Source organism: Apteryx mantelli, chromosome 19 (genome assembly GCF_036417845.1).
Source record: "Apteryx mantelli isolate bAptMan1 chromosome 19, bAptMan1.hap1, whole genome shotgun sequence".
Taxonomy (NCBI): domain Eukaryota; kingdom Metazoa; phylum Chordata; class Aves; order Apterygiformes; family Apterygidae; genus Apteryx; species Apteryx mantelli.
The window spans coordinates 12,956,446-12,976,170 of NC_089996.1; the positions used below are offsets into that span (position 1 = coordinate 12,956,446).

General features: G+C 35.1%; 1 protein-coding gene across 1 annotated transcript in view; it reads left to right on the top strand.

The window, feature by feature from the left end:
* SUZ12 (SUZ12 polycomb repressive complex 2 subunit) overlaps positions 1-17,816 on the top strand; it is a 32,145-nt gene extending 14,329 nt beyond the window's left edge. Inside the window, 11 exon segments of the mRNA XM_067308504.1 lie at positions 1,489-1,574; positions 3,049-3,280; positions 3,977-4,079; positions 5,277-5,382; positions 7,082-7,259; positions 12,121-12,212; positions 12,691-12,834; positions 13,617-13,774; positions 14,214-14,412; positions 14,966-15,045; positions 15,375-17,816. Of these exon segments, the coding sequence (XP_067164605.1) occupies positions 1,489-1,574; positions 3,049-3,280; positions 3,977-4,079; positions 5,277-5,382; positions 7,082-7,259; positions 12,121-12,212; positions 12,691-12,834; positions 13,617-13,774; positions 14,214-14,412; positions 14,966-15,045; positions 15,375-15,720 (1,724 nt within the window). The 3' untranslated portion in view covers positions 15,721-17,816.
* Positions 17,817-19,725: the final 1,909 nt, after the last annotated feature.

A 19,725-nucleotide genomic window follows, 5' to 3' on the forward strand; every position in this document is an offset into this window, starting at 1 on the left:
AACTTGTAGAACTGTGATTTATAGATTTTGTTGAGAATTTATGCGTTTGCTAAGAAAAGACATATTTTTGAAGTCTTGTGTAAAAAGAAAATAAATAAAATAAATAAAAGAAAAGGAAAAAAAATCCATCTGCTTCCTAAAACTGCTAGTATCTCTTTAAGATGAGTTACCAGAATTTTTAGCTGAAACACAATGTTTTTTCAATGTGGATAAAGTGTCAGGAGGAAAGCAAGTGAAGAGACGTGAGTTAAGGTGTCTTTAGTATGCTTTGCTCTTTATTTCTGTTGAGTGTAACCAAGCATTTCATTCAATGTCAGATTCTTTGTGATCTGGACTAAGCTGAAGCCGTTGTGCTTTAAAATGTCTGTGAGCCCATAATGATGTTTATAAGGTTCTCAAAGAGCAGAAGTAGCTTCATATAGAGCCATTCAGTTTTGGCTGATTCTTTTATTATTTTATTTTATATTTTTTTTAAACCTAGTGTATAATAAAGTTTAAGGATTTTTGTTTGTTTTCTGTATAAGGGCACATTTCCAGATTAATATGCTTATCTGAATTAAAGCTCACATGATAAAAGGTTCTCTTAGTATACAGTGAAATTTAGTTTGAAAGGCAGTTCTTAACTGGCATTGCTCATAATACTGCTGGTAGTAGCCATCTTGAAGATTCCTGGCTCTAGGAAATTTATAGTGCAGAGATTGTGAAGCTGAATCTTATTTTCAAAGACTTCCCCCCCCCCCACACACACACACACACCCCAAGTTCTTGCAAGAGTCTTTTGACAACTATTCTGCATGGGCTTAATCTTGCATAATTTGAATTTTTTGTTTTTTTTTCTAGTTGATAACATTTGGATCTTAAGTTTTGATGCACACCAAATTCTGGGTTTATAAGCAGTAAATAAGAATTCTATAGGGAGTAGTTTCACTCATTTATAACTAGTGTCTTCTGACTTTTCTTAAATCTACCCTTATCCTTTCTCTCTGCTATAAATTTTTTACCTGGTTCATCTCATAATATGTTTTTGGGCTGTTTTATGAACCTGCACAGAAGCTTCAATTACAGTTTTTATCTGTGACATACATTCATTCACATATATAGTGTATGCTGTTCTTTGGCAAATGGGTTGTCTTCACAGTCCATCTCCATAACTCCAGCTCTAGAATTGAGTTTCCTTTTTTGTTGGCTGTTTTATTTTTGTGAAAGAGAAGAAAGAAGGAAGAGCAAAGAAAGCCAAAGCTAGTGAGCTTACTCTTTTAAACATTAAAGATTACTATACTGATGCTTTTAATTTGGTAGTAGTAGAATTAGTAGAATAATTAGGTAGGATATGTTCTCAAGTGGGAACTTGCATTAAGTTTGAGATTTAGAATTTGACTGGAGGCCTTTGTATCTGAAAGCGACTACAGTTAAAAAGTTATTTCAGGTGGATTTACAACATTGAATAGACTTTTATCTTTTGAAAACTTATAATATTTTTCTGTTTAGATAAGCCATCACAAAACTCAGAGAATGAACAAAATTCTGTAACCCTGGAAGTACTGCTTGTGAAAGTTTGCCACAAGAAGCGAAAGGTAAAAGTGATTTGACAAACTATTAATATATATGTTAGAGCAAAAGGTTTACTTGATTCTGGAATATCTATTTAACATTGCCATACTAGAAGTTAAGGGTGAAATGATGCTGAAAGATTAATTTAGCCTTGAAATTTATTTACGACTAATCTATATAAATTGTTTTCTATTGACTGGGTAAGGGATTCTTCAAAACTAAATATATATGGGTCTTGCTCTGCTCCCTGAGAAATAACTGGAAGTTTTACAAAAACAGTCAGCTGTATTTTAATTGAATTTTGCTTGCTTGTAAGTCATGCTCATTCGCTGTGAATTTCAGCCACCTGTATTTTCGCTCCATTTTTTTATATCCCATTATTAAACTAAATCCTTATTTCTAATTAATCTATTAATTCTGTTTTGATGTCCAGAGGCTTAAGTAAACTAGGCACCCACAAATTCATAAAATTGTCTGCCTTTTAGAGTTTAGAAGTAAAAAGTAAAAAGCTGTCATTGTTTTGAATTCCTCAGACATCTGCCAAGTCTTGTCTCTTTCCTTGCTTTTTTATGTACCTATGTTTTTACATTGATCATTTCAGTTATTTGAGATTTTAGATATTAGGGCTCATAAACAATTTTCATGTCTCTCTCTCTCTCTCTCTGTTTCGTTTTTCTTTTTCTCTTTAAGCATCTTTGAATTTGCTTGCTGCTTTAGCTATGTTTGTTTCACACCAGTGGGAAAATTATCCTTACTGCCATGGAAATACAGAAGGCTCAGCAATGCAAGTTGTGATTTTTAACGAAAAAAGTATTACACTCAGCACTTTGTATATTTTCCCCAATCATGTCAAGCTGTTTTAATGTGATTTTAAGAGTTAATGTTGTTTCTAGCGAATTTTGTTTTGTCTTGCATGGACAAATATGATAAAAGCAGGAGGTGCTGATGGTTATTTTAAATATATTTTGTTGCAAGTTTCATACTTAGACTTTCTTACCTTGTTTTTCCAATATTACACAGTGTTCCATGATCTATCTGAGAGATACTGAATATAATAAATCTGAGGTAAGTGGTTCTTTATCTCTCAGATAGCTCGTAAGTGCACTTTGTAATATTGGAAAGGAGAAGATAGGAAGCCCTTGGAATATATATATAACCAAAACATTTAATTTCTTTAGGTAAACAGAATTAAATTAGCATTAATGGCTGTTCTACAGTCTTTCTGAATGCTTCATGTTAGTGTTAATCACTTTGAAAAAGATGGCTGCTGCCAGAAGTGGTTATAAGATACCAGTTTTATTTACACTTTCAAGTATCTGTTTTTACATTTAAAACCTGAGATTGTTATTCCAGATTTTTTTATTTACATCTATTAGAAGGCTTGTTTTCAATAAGACAGCAGGACAAGTGCAGTTCATAAATTATATAAATTTAACACTTAATGTCTTCATTTTGTATTCTAAAAAACTAAACCATAGCTTTCTTGTTTTCCTGCAGGATGTCAGTTGTCCAATAAGGCAGGTTCCTACAGGTAAAAAGCAGGTGCCTTTAAACCCAGACCTCAGCCAAATAAAACCAGGCAACTTCCCATCACTTGCAGTTTCCAGCAATGAATTTGAACCAAGCAACAGCCATATGGTGAAGTCTTACTCATTATTATTCAGAGTAACTCGCCCAGGAAGAAGAGAATTTAATGGACTCATCAATGGTGAAACTAATGAAAACATTGGTAACTTCAATCTTTAAATATAGTTTTGCAAGGTTTACCTTGTAGTCTTGTATACAGTTGTCTTAATCTGCACTGTAGATCATACTCAGCGAAGGGCAGTAGTAAATGAGTGACTGAATTGCCTTTCACTCGTTTTCAGCCTTTTTCAAGAGAGGGCTAAAATATAGTTGGTAGTTAGAAACTTTGCTTCTATTTTGGGGTAAATTTAATACCAATTTTTAGTAATTTGTGACGATCAAAGGGAGGGCCAACACTGCTGGGGGTGAGTAATGTAGGAGAAATCTGCGGTTTCTATAAACAAATTAATAAAGCTATTTTCATAATCATATCAAGGCATGATGTGCTATATCACAAATATTACAGCCTTGAAGAGTACCTGTAGAATAAAAAACTTTTTTTTCTATTCATTTTATAACTACAAGAGGAAGAAGGCCAAAGCCCACATTCTTTATGCCAACATATTAATATGACTGAAATATAAGTATACATGAACATATCTAAACTATGGTTACTGTTCAGCTAAGTGTTGTCTCCATTGGCATTGGGCATGTTAATTAAATTCTTTGTCCTTTTCCATTGGATATCACACAGCTGACATAATCAACAGCCAGTTATATTTTACAATGGCATAGAAACTGTTCAGTCATTTGAATTTATGTCTGTATAATAACTGAATGCGATATTTGTTATATACAGATGTCAATGAGGAACTTCCAGCTAGAAGAAAAAGAAACTCTTCAAACCGTGAAGATGGGGAGAAGACATTTGTAGCACAAATGACTGTATTTGATAAAAACAGGTAACATTATCTGAAATACTTGAAATCCTAAACTTGAGCATAGTCCTGTTAATCTGCATCAATTTGTTCCTGATCATTTTTCTTTGACAGGTGTAACTTCTGTGGTTCTGTTATGGACCAGTGACAGCATAATTAAAGAGGAAAAAAAAAATCCCTAAAGTATGGTTGCTACTTACATTTTATTTGTTAGCATAATTTTCTCCCTACCCAGTTTCTTGCTGATGCAGTCACAGATCTTGTTCTGTTAGCGCCTAAAATAACACATCCATTACTATGGTGGGATCCCAGTAATTGTAGATTGCTCTTTTGAATAACTTGCTAGTTATTTAAATAAAAAACATGTTATGTAACTTTAAATGTTACTGTTGAAGTGTTTAAACAAGTAGTTAAAATCATAATAAGCTTACTCTGTCAGGTAGTTTAAGCATGATGAAATGTTTTTGTATTTGTTATCTTGACATGAGTTAATATACTTAAAGAAGGTGGGATGGGGCAACTTGCACATAGCCGTAGCTTAGAGCAATTCTGATAGTTCAGAAGATAAGTAGCATTCCATTTACTGGTAAGTGGATATTGTACTGTTTGTCCTGTGGGAGATGATAGTACTAGCAATAACCAAAATATTGGCATTTACAATGAGAAACAGTCTGTTTGTTTTCTGGGAAGGAAGTGTAGCATATGAACATAAGTGTTCTGTCTATGGGAAATCTAGAACCCAGGTGGAGGTAGGTATCTAGATCATTTCTTCAATAATAAAAATATAAATTCAAGAAAAAGCTGCTTAAAATATACCCCCACCCTGTGATTCTGACAAAGTGCTTATTTTTCCAAATATGTTTTTAGAAAATTTATATTTTGAGTAGGGTTTTTTAAGAAAAGTTTTATTTATTCACCTGAAGATTCCCATCATAGTATTAACTTTTATGAACGCTAGCTTTCTTGTATCTTTTGGAATTGTTTGGATGGGGAGGTTGAGTTAATGTTTGGCAGTAGACACCTTTTTCATTATGGATGATGTTTACCTAGAGACTTAAGCTTAGTTACCAAAAAAATTTGCCTGAAAAACTACATTTCATTTCATGAAAGTTGGTGTGAAATATTTTGTGGAAATGTTGAAATACATTCTACATTTTAATGGGCAAACAATAAAAATAAAAGTGAGCTTCTTTACTTGTAATACATACTTTGTGTTGACAGACGCTTGCAGCTTCTAGATGGGGAATATGAAGTGGCCATGCAGGAAATGGAAGAGTGTCCCATTAGCAAGAAAAGAGCAACATGGGAAACTATACTTGATGGGAAGGTATGGACTGTTTTATTACCTGAAGGACTTGTCTTCACTTAAAATAGTCTTGATTAAGGTGGAATACAACTTCAAAATGCAGCAGCTGTTCCTTGAAAATGGATTAAGTGAAACAGGAAATGCTACTTCTCTTTCAAGATATGAAAACATGTTTTGATTTAGTTCTTGTTTAGAAAAGCTTTGACCCCATTAGATTATTATACAAGGAAATATTAACAGCTACTCTAGGTATGGCAGTTGTCTTTTTTAATACCTTCTGAGTTTCTATCTCATAAAATTGGGCAAATTAAAAGTCAGTTATTATAATAAATTCAGGTCAGACAAGCAAAAAGGAACAAACTGCAGAAGTAAAAATTTTGGAGAAAAAGAGGGAACCCAAGACTTAGATGTCTTAGGTGTGATCGTGCACAGACATTAAGAGAATGCTGATGAAATTTAGTGATAAATGGAGGAGGAGATGTCAGTGTAGGAGGAAAAACTGTGTTGTACAGAGAGGAATTGTTAACAGAGGAGTGAAGTGAGTCAACAATCAGTGGTACTGAATGCAAGGTCTTGCCCTTATATAGTCACATGCTCCTGTGTCCTGGGAGAATATCAGTTGGAAGTGACTGAGGAGAATAACATAAAATTTCAAGATAGCTTCAATGTAATTGTGAATCAACATGATTATGTAACCATGAAAAAAGCAAAGATGATTCAAAGTGTGTAGCAGAAATTCCACTCACAAGACAGCAAGATAAAAGCTCTATTATCCTGTTCAGCCTTCATCTAGAGTAGTACCTCTGATTCTGGTGAACTGTTCAATAAATTAAAATTGGAAAAGGCTGAAAACAGCTTTTAGAAAGGTCATAGGAGGAGATCCGCTTATGTAAATGTACTTTAAAATGTATGTATAATTTGCTGTAACTTTTGTTAGACTGAGATGAGGAAATGGTTACTTTCTGTAGGTGGGAGAATGAAAGAGGAAAGTTATTAAGGCTGGAGATGCTACCCCAAAGAGAAGAAAATATATGCCTGGCTAATGCATGTATAAGCCCTATCTGATATGTGTGCTGTCACTGAGTTTCTGTTTGTCAAACAGATTTTCAGTGAAGTAATAAGGCCTGAATACAATAAACATCTCTTAAGATGGAATTCTATAATCTCATTCACAAATTTATGGTATGATCCTTGGTAAGAGGGGTTTGGACTTGACCTGGATGTCTCTTCCATTTCTGTACTATTTATTATCTTGATAAGTGAATGGAATAGAAGAACATATTCATAGGGAAATATTGCAACAGTTATTGCTACAGCAGACGGTGTATTTTTTAAGCTCATGTGTTAATATACAATACTGGACTGCAGAATTAGGGGTTGGTGTGAGTGGAAAGAGAAAGAAGAGTACACTGGCAGCAGGCTGGTTGGGCCATGACCAGAAAGAAAACAGGACTCACCATCCTATTTACTGTTTAGTGTTTGCAAAGATCCATCTGTGGGCTGCACTATGTGTGAGAAGTAATTGTTCAGCAATATGCATGAAATTGCATAGCAACCTTTTTCATCTTTTTCTGGTGTATCTAAATGTATATGTTGAAAATACAGGGGCTTTCTTAAATTTAGATGATTAAAAGTTGTGTACCCCCTTCCGTGAATATTTTTGCATGACAAGTTTTTGTGCATGGGAAGACACTAATACTGCTGTGTCTGTTTTTTCCAGAGGTTGCCTCCATTTGAAACATTTTCTCAGGGACCTACACTTCAGTTTACTCTTCGTTGGACAGGAGACACAAATGATAAATCTACGGCTCCTATAGCTAAGCCTCTTGCAACACGAAATTCTGAAAGCCTCCCTCAAGAAAACAAGCCCAATTCTGTTAAACCTACTCAGACTATAGGTAAGCAAACTTTATTTGGCACTGAATAGTAATCTGCTTAGCACTTCTGTGCCATAAGGTTCCTGGCGTACCAGTGCAACTGCTTCTGATAGTCTTAAACATGGAAAAGCAAAAATGAATGGGCTTCATGTATCCCATATGCTGTACTTTTTTAAAGGTAAGTTTAAAAGCTGAAAATAGTTGTGGCATTAAAGTCATGAAAATATTGAAATAAATAATTGTATACGGTGCTCATAAATGCTGATGATGAATCATGAAAAAAATCTGTGAATATGACTTCTAATCTTATCTGCTTTACTGTACTCATTACTTCCTCTTTTACATATATTTAGATTTATAGTATTATTGCATTCCTCTTTTTTTATGCTTTATAGTGAAAATAGTCTAAGCTTTGTCTATCAGATATACTTAATTATTGAAAAACATAGCTGCCACTATGAAAAGTGACGGAGAGAAACTCTCTAAAACATTGCACATCGCTTGGTACATTTGTGGTGTAAGGATAACTGTTGCTCTTTTGGAAAGCTTATGAATTGGTACTTTCTTCCTTGACACATAATATGATGTCTGAGCATGGTACCATGCTGTAAGCACAGTACATATTTTTATTATTAAGGTTCATTTTCTGCATATTTACACAAGTTATCAAAGACTTCTGTCAAGGTATAAAGTTTTTTGGGGGGCTTTTATTCATCTTGGGCGATCTAAGGCTGTCTAGATAGAATGCAGACTTACAATTAGTACTGTATGAAAATAATTCTCTGTGCGTGAGAGAAATTTAGCAAGTCTGCAGCTCCGCTGAAGACTGAAAATGTATAGAAAATCTTACTGTGATGTATGTGAGTTAAGTCTATCTGTTGTATGTAAATTAACCTGTATTTATTACTGAACTAGTTTCCAGCCATTCATTACTATTATTTAAAGCATTGTAGGTTAAAACTCCAAATGCTTTTTAATTTCAAAATTGTTCAGGACTCTAAAATTAATGGTTTCCATTTCCTTCTGCGAGTTTTCCTGTACGTTTTTTCTAGAAGGGATTATATGTTGAGTTTCAAATTGTAGTAATCAGCTTTTGAACTGTTTTATCATAACATTAAATATGTATTACATTAAAAATAAGCAATATTGGATAGACTATTTAAAATGGGGTTGTCTCACCTTAATTCATGATGTGTCATGTACGGAAATGGCTTTTTGAAATTCCCACTTTCCTTTTTGTTTCAGTCTGGAAACATTTTTGAATAGCATTCAATTATTTTGTGTTTACTTGTTTGCTTGTTTTGTATTTATAGTAGTATGTACTATTGAATAGTGACACTTCTATGGAGGCTACTCTGTGATTGAAAATTTAATGTAATTACCAATGTGATGTAATCTGTTCCTTTGGAGATTGTTATATGGAAAATATTGATGCAGTCTGCTAACATTCACTGCAAATCTAAGATTACAGTTTTTGTTATAATATATCCCTCTATATATTTAAACACACTTGTTCAAGAGCTATTAAAATATCTAGAAACTGCTCATTCTGCTGTTACTTCTAGAGTTGAAAAAGCTGTCATTAAAAGGCATATTCCCTGATGCTGTTGAATATAAAATTGTATTTATTTTAAATTTACGGATAGGATTTTAATCGCTGTTTTAGAAGAACTTTGTAAAATGGCATCTGGTTTTATATAGGTCTGTGTCAGAAAAACAAATAAGTGTTTTCCAAATCAGTTTCTCTAATAGAAAGTTGTCTTCTGCCCTTACCTGTTATGGTAAGGTTAGCTAGTCGGTATCAGTGCTGCGCTCTTATCTTGAAAACTTAATGGGCGTATACAATTTGACTCATAATAATTTTCAAAGAATGTGTAATACTAGTGTATAGCCTGCATTTTTATTGAACTGATGCATGTTTTTAAAATGTTAACAGAAGTATCCTTGCTGTGAAACACTTTGACTGCAGTATTGAAACATGTATTAAAAAACCCTTGTCCCATTTTTGCTCCCAGAGGTGTTTAGCTCTTTCTACCAAATACTCAGATTGTTGGGGGATTTTATTGATTGTATACTTTAGTATACAGTTTAGTTTAACTGAAAACTTCATAAAGTGAAGTAGCTGTACAGCATGTGGCATGCTTGATAATAGTACTAATTATGTAAAGGAATTAGCCTTAACATTTGTTCTATTTTTAAATATGAATTTGTGATTAATGGTTCTGTTGCTTAATTGCAGTTTCATTAATATGTTTCTAAAAATATGTTTCTTCCTTGCTATCCCAGAGATTAGCTCAAAAAAGCTACTACTAAAATACTTTAACAGGCTTTCCTTTTCCCTTGTTTGGAACTTCAACACTGGATAGGAAACGCATCTTTGAGTGACCACTGTGTGTGTGTTTGTCTGTGTCTGTATCTTTCTTTTTTTCTTTTTTCTTTTTTTTTAATAGCTTTCTGTCTCAGGGTCATATTTAATCTGAAACTGCCCTTGGATTCCTAAATGTCAGTGGTGGCTAACCTAGATATTTCCTTTTCGTCTTGCTCATGGTTATTTGCGGCTTTGGGTTGGAAGACAATTGGAAAACCTAAATAGTACAGAAGGCAGCAGTCTGCTCCTGTCACTGTTTAAGCACCTGTGAAGATATCTGGGCTCTAGACTGATGATTCACTTCAGAGTGGTCAGTGCTTCCAAGCTTGTAGCTGGATTGCAGCTGTGTGGTTAAGGAAGCTTCTGGGTCCCCATTAGTAGCACTAATTATTTGGACTACAGTGGTTCTCATCTCCAGGCTTGATCTCCAGGGTTTGTAGCCAAGCACTGCTTGGGAAGAGTTGTATTGCTTAGAGTTTTGAGGTTCACCTGAGGCTAGTGCATTCAGCAATTTGTGCCGAATTGTGTTTCAGTCTGGCTTTGTGTTGGCTTTAGACCTTTGAGGGTCTGGAGCTGTTGTAGTGGTAGCAAGGGAAAAATTATTAACCTAAGATTGCTTTTCTGAAAGTGCCATTTATCCAGTTATTGCAGTGTATGTTGCAAAACTCGGTGGGTCACCAATAGCTCATCTCTGATCAGCTTTTCAGAGTGGGAATTCTTTTCACTGCTTTTAGAGCTTTAGTCTGTAGTAATACAGAAGTTACAGCAGGAAAATTTTCACCTCCACCAGCACAGAAGCCTCTGTCTAGGGTGAGCCCAAACGGCCTCAGCCAGCCCACAGGCATCTTTGTCTTTGGAGAGTGTACAAGAGTAGTCAGAGCGCGACTGATTCCTGTCTTCTGAACTGAGCATTTTACCTGAGCTAGGGATTGCAGACATCTAATTCTTTCATAAGTCAGAATGGATGGCTGGCACTTAGGGCACATAAATATGAAGTAATTCCCAATGGAACAAGGCAACAGAAACAGGGAAGTATTTGAACTTTCACTGTTGTTCTGACTTCCTCTTACTTCCTCATACCAGGCCCCTGGTATCTCAGAGTTTCTTGGAGACCTATATTGTAATATTAGGCAGCTTTTACACTCAGACTTGCAAAAAAAATGACTGTATGTTGACTAACTCTCTAAGGTGCGTACTAGTTTACTACATAATAAATATATGGGGATATGGAGAGGCTGCATTGCTAATTTACTAATGGAACACACTTATTTGTATCAGAGAAGCTGAATATTCCAGTAAATTGGCTAAGTTACAGCAAGTGTTACCTTCTAGCAGACTCTTATTAAAAGAATACATCATAGTACAAAGCCCTGCATTGGAGGGTATTTCTGATACTCATGCTCTTTTCAGTCTCTGGGTGCCAAAAAAGGAGGAGAGTGAAAAATGATCAGAAATTTTTATCAGTTAGGGGTTCTGGTAGTCAAAGAACAAGAACCAGTGCATCTTTCCTAAGGATATATGGATTTGGTGTTGTCACTTTACTTTACTCTGGGCTGTTTCCCAGGGCAGACGAGCGGAATAAAGACCTCAAAGACCCTCTGAATGTGGTGATATGTGATACATGCTGTACAGTAATTACAAAGTGCTCAAAGTAACTGACCAATGGAATTCTAATTTTTCTGACGTGGTGCAGGCTGAGGTGTGTCAGGCTGTCTTTCATACAGAAAGAGGATGAAATTTCCCTTTTTCCCCCAAATATTAAATATGGAATAAGTGCATTTTCCAAAAGATCCCCTTATGGCAGTAGAGATTGTTTTGCCACCTTTTTCACCATTCAGAAGCAAGTAGTTGTCATTATTTGTTTTCCTGGGGTAAACCTACTCAAACTTACTCAATATGTGTTTATTTCTGTTAATTGTATGGAATGAAGTGATCTTACTGAGAAAAAATATGAGCATTGCCATTACACACAAAAAATTTTAGCAAGAGTTTGAGGATAAGTTAAGGGTTAACATTTCAGTTAAATATTTTGTATGTTACTTGTATTTCATACTGTTTTGTCTGTTGTGTGACTTACAAAACTTCTGAAACTGAATTTAAGCAATGTATTTTCAGTGCAGCCATGTGAAAGCATTTATTTTGTTATTTCCCAGCCACCTCTGCTTTCATCTACAGCTAAAGAATTACCCATTCACTTAAATGGAGAAAAGAAAATGTTGCTTTTTACCTGATCATTTTTTAAGTTCTCTGAAGGGTTCTTCAAAACTGGGGATACATCTAGTGTATAAAAGTGGTGTTTTTACCTGTAAATTTTGAAGGAAGCTGAGCATCAAGCCTTTCTTCTTGCTGATATGAAGAGCTACCTAAACCAAAGTTCACTAGAGTAGCCCATTCCCTCCAGAAGGAGGATACCCTTCACAGAACTTACATAGTTAGATAAAAACCACAATGTGTGTGGGGGGTTTTCCCCCTCCTCACACTAAGCAAAAATGCATGTCCGTCCATGTTTTTCAGCTGTGAAAGAATCCTTGCCAACAGATCTTCAAACAAGAAAAGAGAGAGATGTTTTAAATGAACCTCGACAAAAATTGCGAATATTTTACCAGGTATTGAAAATAAGCGTTAGCAGGGAGAGAAATAGAAAGTAAATGTTGCATGGAATTTAAATGTTCACATCTCTTCTGAGTTGGGTGTGTGTTTCAGTTTTGCCTGTAGAACTGTCTTATTTGTATTCTCAGAGGATGCCTTAAGGGGTGGCAGATTCACGTATTAAGAGCCATTCCACATATTTCTTCTTACAGGAAGTATTTTAGAAAATTAATCTTCCTGGGGCTATGTCTGACACATCTTCCAAAATACAAAGGACATCTCCCATTAGGCATCTGGAGGAGGGCAGGTGGTTTCCTTATGGGGAAAAAAATTCTTGAAATACCATTGTTTCAGTACACTGAACTGATCTAATGTTCCTAAGAACTTATTATTATGGTAGAGGTTTCCTGAAGTAATGTCCAACTTGGTTTTATGGGTGGAAGGTTAATGAGCAAAATGTATTTGATGCTAACATTTTTTATTTGTTTGCATCAGTTCCTTTATAACAACAATACAAGACAACAGACTGAAGCCCGAGATGACTTGCATTGCCCATGGTGCACACTGAACTGTCGTAAACTGTATAGTTTACTCAAACATCTGAAACTCTGTCACAGCAGATTTATCTTTAATTATGTTGTAAGTGATCTTGTTGTTTATTAGTATGAAACATAGTACAGTCTGTAGTAGATACTATATACGGCACTGACTTCATTGCTAGCCTATTAAGTTGTAGGACTGTATCTACAGGTTAAATGCAACTTCCTTGCAATTTAATTAGATGAATGTTTGCATGTTACATGGGTAATTAAAATTTGTAGGGTCCCCCTCCCTCCCCCCCCCCAGTCACTGGAGAGCGAATTCTGGCTATAGCTGCTGCTTTTGCATTAATTATTCTTTGTATGTGATGTAGCAAGCAATGTAATTTATACTTGGTTGGAAGTCTTTTGAGGTTTTAGGGAGACAGTAAACATTTAAAATCAGTATTAAATTTAGTTATGCTGATAAGGACCTGTTCCTACCAATCTGACTGAAAGAAATTCCTTCCTATTTATTTGAGGATAATTGTTTCCAACCCCCACTACCCTGCTTGGAAGATTAAGATCCAAAACTTTGCTCCTTCTAATTTCCAGGCTTGTTTGCAATCTTCTGCTAGTATTGTCTTTTAATTTATAATTACTTCTATTCTGAGTGTTTTTCATACTTAACAGTAAAATGGTTTATAGAACAAGGAAACTTAAGTAGTGTAATTTGTTTCTAGAGGTTAAAAATGACTTGGGTGTTGTAAAAGGGAACTAGAGTTATGTGAAGTTATTGATAGGGCGATATTTTAGGTATTCAGAATTTAAAAGGTTACTTATGTAAACCTTCTGCAATAGTCATTACTGTTTGCTAAATATATTTACAATTATCTGTTTCAGTATCATCCAAAAGGTGCTAGGATAGATGTATCTATCAATGAGTGTTATGATGGCTCCTATGCAGGAAATCCTCAGGATATTCATCGCCAACCTGGATTTGCCTTCAGTCGCAATGGACCAGTCAAAAGAACTCCTATCACACACATACTTGTATGCAGGTAGGTAGATTTAAAAGAAAGTCTGTCTGTGTTTTTGCAATATAGCATATGGACCAAAATTTATGAAACCAGGGGATCTGTTAATCCATAGCTGCACATAAGCAGAGTTGAATTTCACTATCATTAAAGTACAGCTGTTCCTGACTAGATAAAATGGTGGTGAGGGATGATATCTTCACCTGTGATTTTTCTACAGCTGTTCAATTTCTTTGTGAGGTACCTTTTTTGACTGCTTTATCCTAGAACTTCTGTTACCCAAAAGGTGTGGTGTTTTTGTTGTTTTTTTTCTTATGGGCTGTGTTTCACTGGTGATAATCTTTTTTTCAACATCTTTTTGCAAGCTAGAGCCTAAAATGGTAAGGTGTATTAATGTTACAGTAGTTAGTATTTGCCTATTTGATTTGATAGTTGAAACTAGTTACTTTTTCCCTTCTGCTAGGCCAAAACGCACGAAAGCAAGTATGTCAGAATTTCTTGAATCTGAAGATGGAGAAGTGGAACAGCAACGAACATACAGCAGTGGACACAATCGGTTATATTTTCACAGTGATACGTGTTTACCTCTCCGTCCACAAGAAATGGAAGTAGATAGTGAGGATGAGAAAGACCCTGAATGGCTACGGGAGAAGACCATTACTGTAATTATTCCATTTATGCAAGATGATTTTAAATGGATTTTAGTTTTTAAAATATGGTCTGCGGTTGTTGTGGGGAACAAATAGGGTGTATATATAGTGAAAACTATGCTTTCGCTTTGAGAATAAGTCGAACATTTTGTGAAGCTGAACCACTAACATCTAGAATGTTTAATGATATAAATTCATGGAATCGAAGTGTGTGTTTTTAAGTATGTCTTTAGTTGTAAATCTAGCTCAGTCCACATGATCCTAACAAGTTCCTTCATCACTGTTTGTGGCTATTTCTCATTAAAAGAGGAGATGCTGGTGTCACAGAAATATACAGTAGTACATGTATAATATGGAAGTAATCTAGCATGATAGATCTCTACGCGATCTGACTTTGTTCTGACCCTTTTGACTGCAGTACCTTAATCTTCAGAAGTAGTTATTTCTGTGATGTGTAGGTGGCATAAGCAGAATTTTAAGTGCTTTCACTACTTGTCACCAGATGTGAAATTCTGACGTGTTTCTCCCTTTTCCTGTCCTTTCCTCCAATTCTTTCTCTCTCCAGCAAATTGAAGAATTTTCTGATGTTAACGAAGGGGAGAAAGAAGTAATGAAATTATGGAATCTTCATGTTATGAAGCACGGGTATGTTGCTGTAAACTTAGTTTTGATACAAATGGTATAGATTTGGTTGACTGTTTTGCATTACAATTCACTAAGCACCTAAAATTCATTTCAGCTGTTTAGGAAAGGTTCATTAAAGGCAGATTTGGTAACATGCTTTCTATTGTTTTAAGTTTAAAAAAAAAAAAACTTGTGCGCAGTAGCTCTATGGCTTTGAAAACAAAAACATTGCAGATATTGAGACTACGTAATGGACAATCTCTGCAGTTATATTGATAAACCATGTTGTAGGGTGTCTTTTATTTTTGAAAATGTTTAACTTGCGTAATGATGGATTTTTAATTTGACAGGTTTATTGCTGACAATCAAATGAATCATGCCTGTATGCTGTTTGTTGAAAACTATGGACAGAAAATAATTAAGAAGAACTTGTGTCGAAACTTTATGCTACATCTGGTCAGCATGCATGACTTTAACCTCATTAGCATAATGTCAATAGACAAAGCTGTTGCCAGGCTTCGAGAGATGCAGCAGAAATTAGAAAAAGGAGAATCAGCCTCCCCAACGGATGAGGAATCTTCTGAAGAACAAAGTGGGACGACAAATGGATATAGTGAAAATAATATGAGAGAGAGAATTTCGGAAATGGATAGCATCTCAGGTGTCACGAAACAGAGCAAGAAACAGAAGCTCTGAAGTCAAAACTCAAATGCCATTCAACGGACAAACATTGAAGTGACATTCTAGGGTGCATGAGCTCTATAAAGAATTACACACACAAAATACAGAGATTCCAAACAGGCACTGCTGGATGGAAATAAATGATTTCAGCAAGGATATTGTTATAACAGGGTTTCTATTCAGTTAATTATGCAAGTACTACATGTATATCGGTTTTGGTGATGTAATGACAATATTCTAAGAGTTTGAGCATGAAGAGCAATATGAAAATCTTTTTGTAATTTTAGTAATTAGTGTCTTAAGAACTTTATGGAATTTACATAATTTAAGTATATGTAAAACAATTTTTATATTAAGATTTTTGCATCTGTATCTGGCTGTTTTTTCCTACCATGAAGTTGTGGAACATTGGGGAAAGGGGGTTGGGATACAGTTTATGCTTTTCTTATTTAGAAATTCTCCAGTTAGCTTTTTGTGAAAATAACGTCTCACTATTTAAAGTTTAACCTTGATCCTTGTATTTGAAATCATTTATCAATTTGATCATAAATTACAAATTAAATCTTTTTTACACTAAAATTATGAAATTTTGCAAACTTAGCACTTCCTTTGTCTTGTGCCTGTTTGGAAAGATCTTGGCTTTTCATGTTACAGACACAGTGAAGTACCACCTTGGCTTTTTGAGGTTACCAGCAGTTTGGTTTTCGTGGATAATTCTGATGTATTGATCACCCAGTGTACCATTTTAAACTTGAACATTAGCTCCTTTATATTTTTATTACACATTTACACAGCTACACAAACTATTTGATGTAAACCCCTTATACTGGGGCTATGCATCATAGTGTGCCATGCTAAAGCCGAGAGTCTATCGTCAGTATGTAGGCATTACGTCGATTAACTTCCTTTGAAGTTTATGCCTGCTGTTTTGCCTGAGTACAGACTGCAAGTCCAGGCCATAGGTTTAGCTTTGGCTTTTGAGATGCCACTCTTGAGGGAAAAATGCACTGTAAAATTGGACCAGAAAATGTGTTGCACTTCTTATGCAAGTATTCTGTGATGTATTGTATTCAATACAGATACTAAGATGCTGACTAAACTATATTTGAGCAGTTTTGCACTGCTGTTAACACATTTTATGCATACGTTTACAGATTTTTTCCAATGGAAAGTGGTTTCACTACTGGTACAGTATCAGCACCGAAGGGTTTATTCCAGCAAGCACTGTGGTTGAGTGACATCACCTCAATTTTTTATTATCCTTAAGATATTGCATTTTTCATATTCTTTATTTATAAAGGAACAATGCTGCTGTAAATACAGGTATTTTTAATTTTTTATTTCATTCCATCACCATGAGATGCAGTTCCCTATTTGTTTAAGGGGTATATAAGCTTTCTAATGGTGTCTTCAGAAATTTATAAAATGTAAATACTGATTTTGATGGTCCTTAAGATGTGTTTAACTGTGAGACTATTTAACTAATGGTGTGGATGTGATTTGTCATCCAGTATTAAGTTCTTAGTCACTGATTTTGTGTACAAAAATAGGAAAGAGGGAAACTGCAGCTTTCATTACAAACTCCTTGAATTTGCCAGCTCTCTGAGTTTTAGCAAACTCTAATTATGCCTCTGGATAGTACATCGAGCATTTCTCTCTGGCTTTAATTTGCTAAAGCTGTGCACATATGTAAAAAAATAGATTATTTTAGGGGAGATGTAGTTCTAGAATTATTGCTTATGTCATTTCTTAAGCAGTTATGCTCTTAATGCTTAAAAGAAGGCTAGCATTGTTTGCACAAAAAGTTGGTGATCCCCCCAAAAAATAGTAATGAAATTACTTCTGTCCAGTAAACTTTGTATGTCATGTCAATTTATAATAAAAGCTGAAAAAATCCCTTTGTTTTCTATTTATAAAGATGCCTTTTCTATATGTACCTTTGAGAGATTTTGAAGATATCATGTAAGCTGGTTAAAAAGCATTTGAATGGTACAGTAGATGTAAAAAACAAAACAAACAAGTTCAGTTGTTTAAATGAACCATTGTTTTTACATTAAATGTTTTATTTGAAATCAGCTTTTGTACATAAAGTTCAGTAATATAAAATTTGCCATGATGGTTGTCCAGTCATTTTGTGTGCATGTAGAAAGGCCACAAGCAGCATCAAGTATAAACCTCCTCTTTTGCTTGTCTGTTTAAAGTTACCTTAATCTGCTTCCTTTGTCAAATTGTTACAAAGGTAGCTGAGAACCTATCTAGTCCTTTTGTTATCCTTAGTGTCTACATAAATTACCAAGTCCATGGCTAGATTATAAAAATTTTACTTCTCCTTTCTTGGGGGTAGAACTGAATACCTGAGTTGTGTGTATTGCTGTTTAGAACTATAATTTATCTAACTGAAGCAAAGTTACATGAATGAAGCATGTCGCTGTTTCAGTTGTAAAAATAACAAAGTGACTTGTGGATTTTTTTACATGCAAATGGTTAATGTTTCAAATAGTTTTTACAGGATGCAACTATGCTTTAATTGGAGCAGAGTTTAAAATTAGTGTCTGTGCTTCTGCGGGATTGTAAAGGAAGAATAGTCTAGGTAATATGGAACTGAGCAAGAGGAATTGCACTGCTCATCAGAGTGTGCTGGGTGTTGAATAGCAGACACTGAAAAACTTTTTCCCTGTTAAAAATAATTCAGATGCTGAAATAGAGGATGAGACAGCTACATTCTGTAAACATCAGACTGCAGCTGTCTAATGTGCCTTTTTCTCTGAACTGGCAAAGGCCCTTTTAATTTAGCCTTTAATATGTTCACAGCAGACTTTTGCGATCTTCTGTATTTGATGGTAAACTTAACAGAATAGGTCTGTGAACTGCAAGCTGGAAGCTAACACTTGACGTGAGTATCTAATTCAGTGCATTAAATACTGTATTCAAAATTGTCAGCTGAATTTAAGTTGTTAACCTTAAGTGTCTATTGTTGCAAGTGTCTTGACTGTAGTTACTGCTTTGGTCCCTGAAATTTTGGGCGGCAGATTCACTAATGACTGTTGAACTGTTGTAATTAGAGTAATTGCTACCATCCTACATCCTATGTGTGTCGTCATCATCCCCCCCCCCCCATCAATTTGATTATACCTTCATTGAGAATCAACAATATTGTCAAAACTGTCCTCACAGCATAGTTCCTACCAAGTTTATTTCTTAATTCACAGAACATTTTGGTGCCATCATCAACCAGTGCTTGAGTGAAGGTGTTCCAGTTGGACCAGATCCTGGTTATAAATCTGATAGTCCAGGGTCGCACAACCAAGAAAAGGAGCTTTGGATGAAGTAGGTAAGTTTCCCCTTCCCAGACTGTCTTACTGCTGTGATACCTGCAGTACCCAAGTTGCTTGATTTGCGACTGAAGATGCACCCTTCGGGAGAAATACTCAGAATCTTACCCTTAAACAGGATCTTCATATGAATGCTGTATTTATGAGAGCAGGCTGCTCAGCAAGCTTATTTACTGGTTTCATGAGTTAAGTTCCCTTTAAAAGAAACCAAAGAAATGGAGCTGGCAGCAAAAAGCAGAAATAATAAAATGAAACTGTGCATGTTCAATATGGACTTTATTAGAAGGGGATTAAACAACATTGCTTGATCAGTCAGGAATGGAGGCCAAAAACTACCATGTAGAAGAGTTGCACCATTTAAAGCAACTCTAAAGACATTAAAATAAAGACATGACCTGTGATGGAATAGCAAGGAATGTAGTTGACAAATATTGTAACCAGTAAAAAAAAAAAAAAAAGTAAGAAAATCATTGTAGCTGCATGAGATGTGAGTATAGATCTAAACTTCACATGGAAATGAAAGAACTGCAGAAGTGAGGAAGCTGAACAATAACCTCTTGGAACTTCTGAGGGAGTAAAGATGAAAGTAATTAGAAAAGAAATGGAGAAGCTCTTAAACATGGGTGCAGCACCACAGACTACCTATTTTTGATGGTTGTGGTAACTCAGCTCACCGATACGCAGCTTT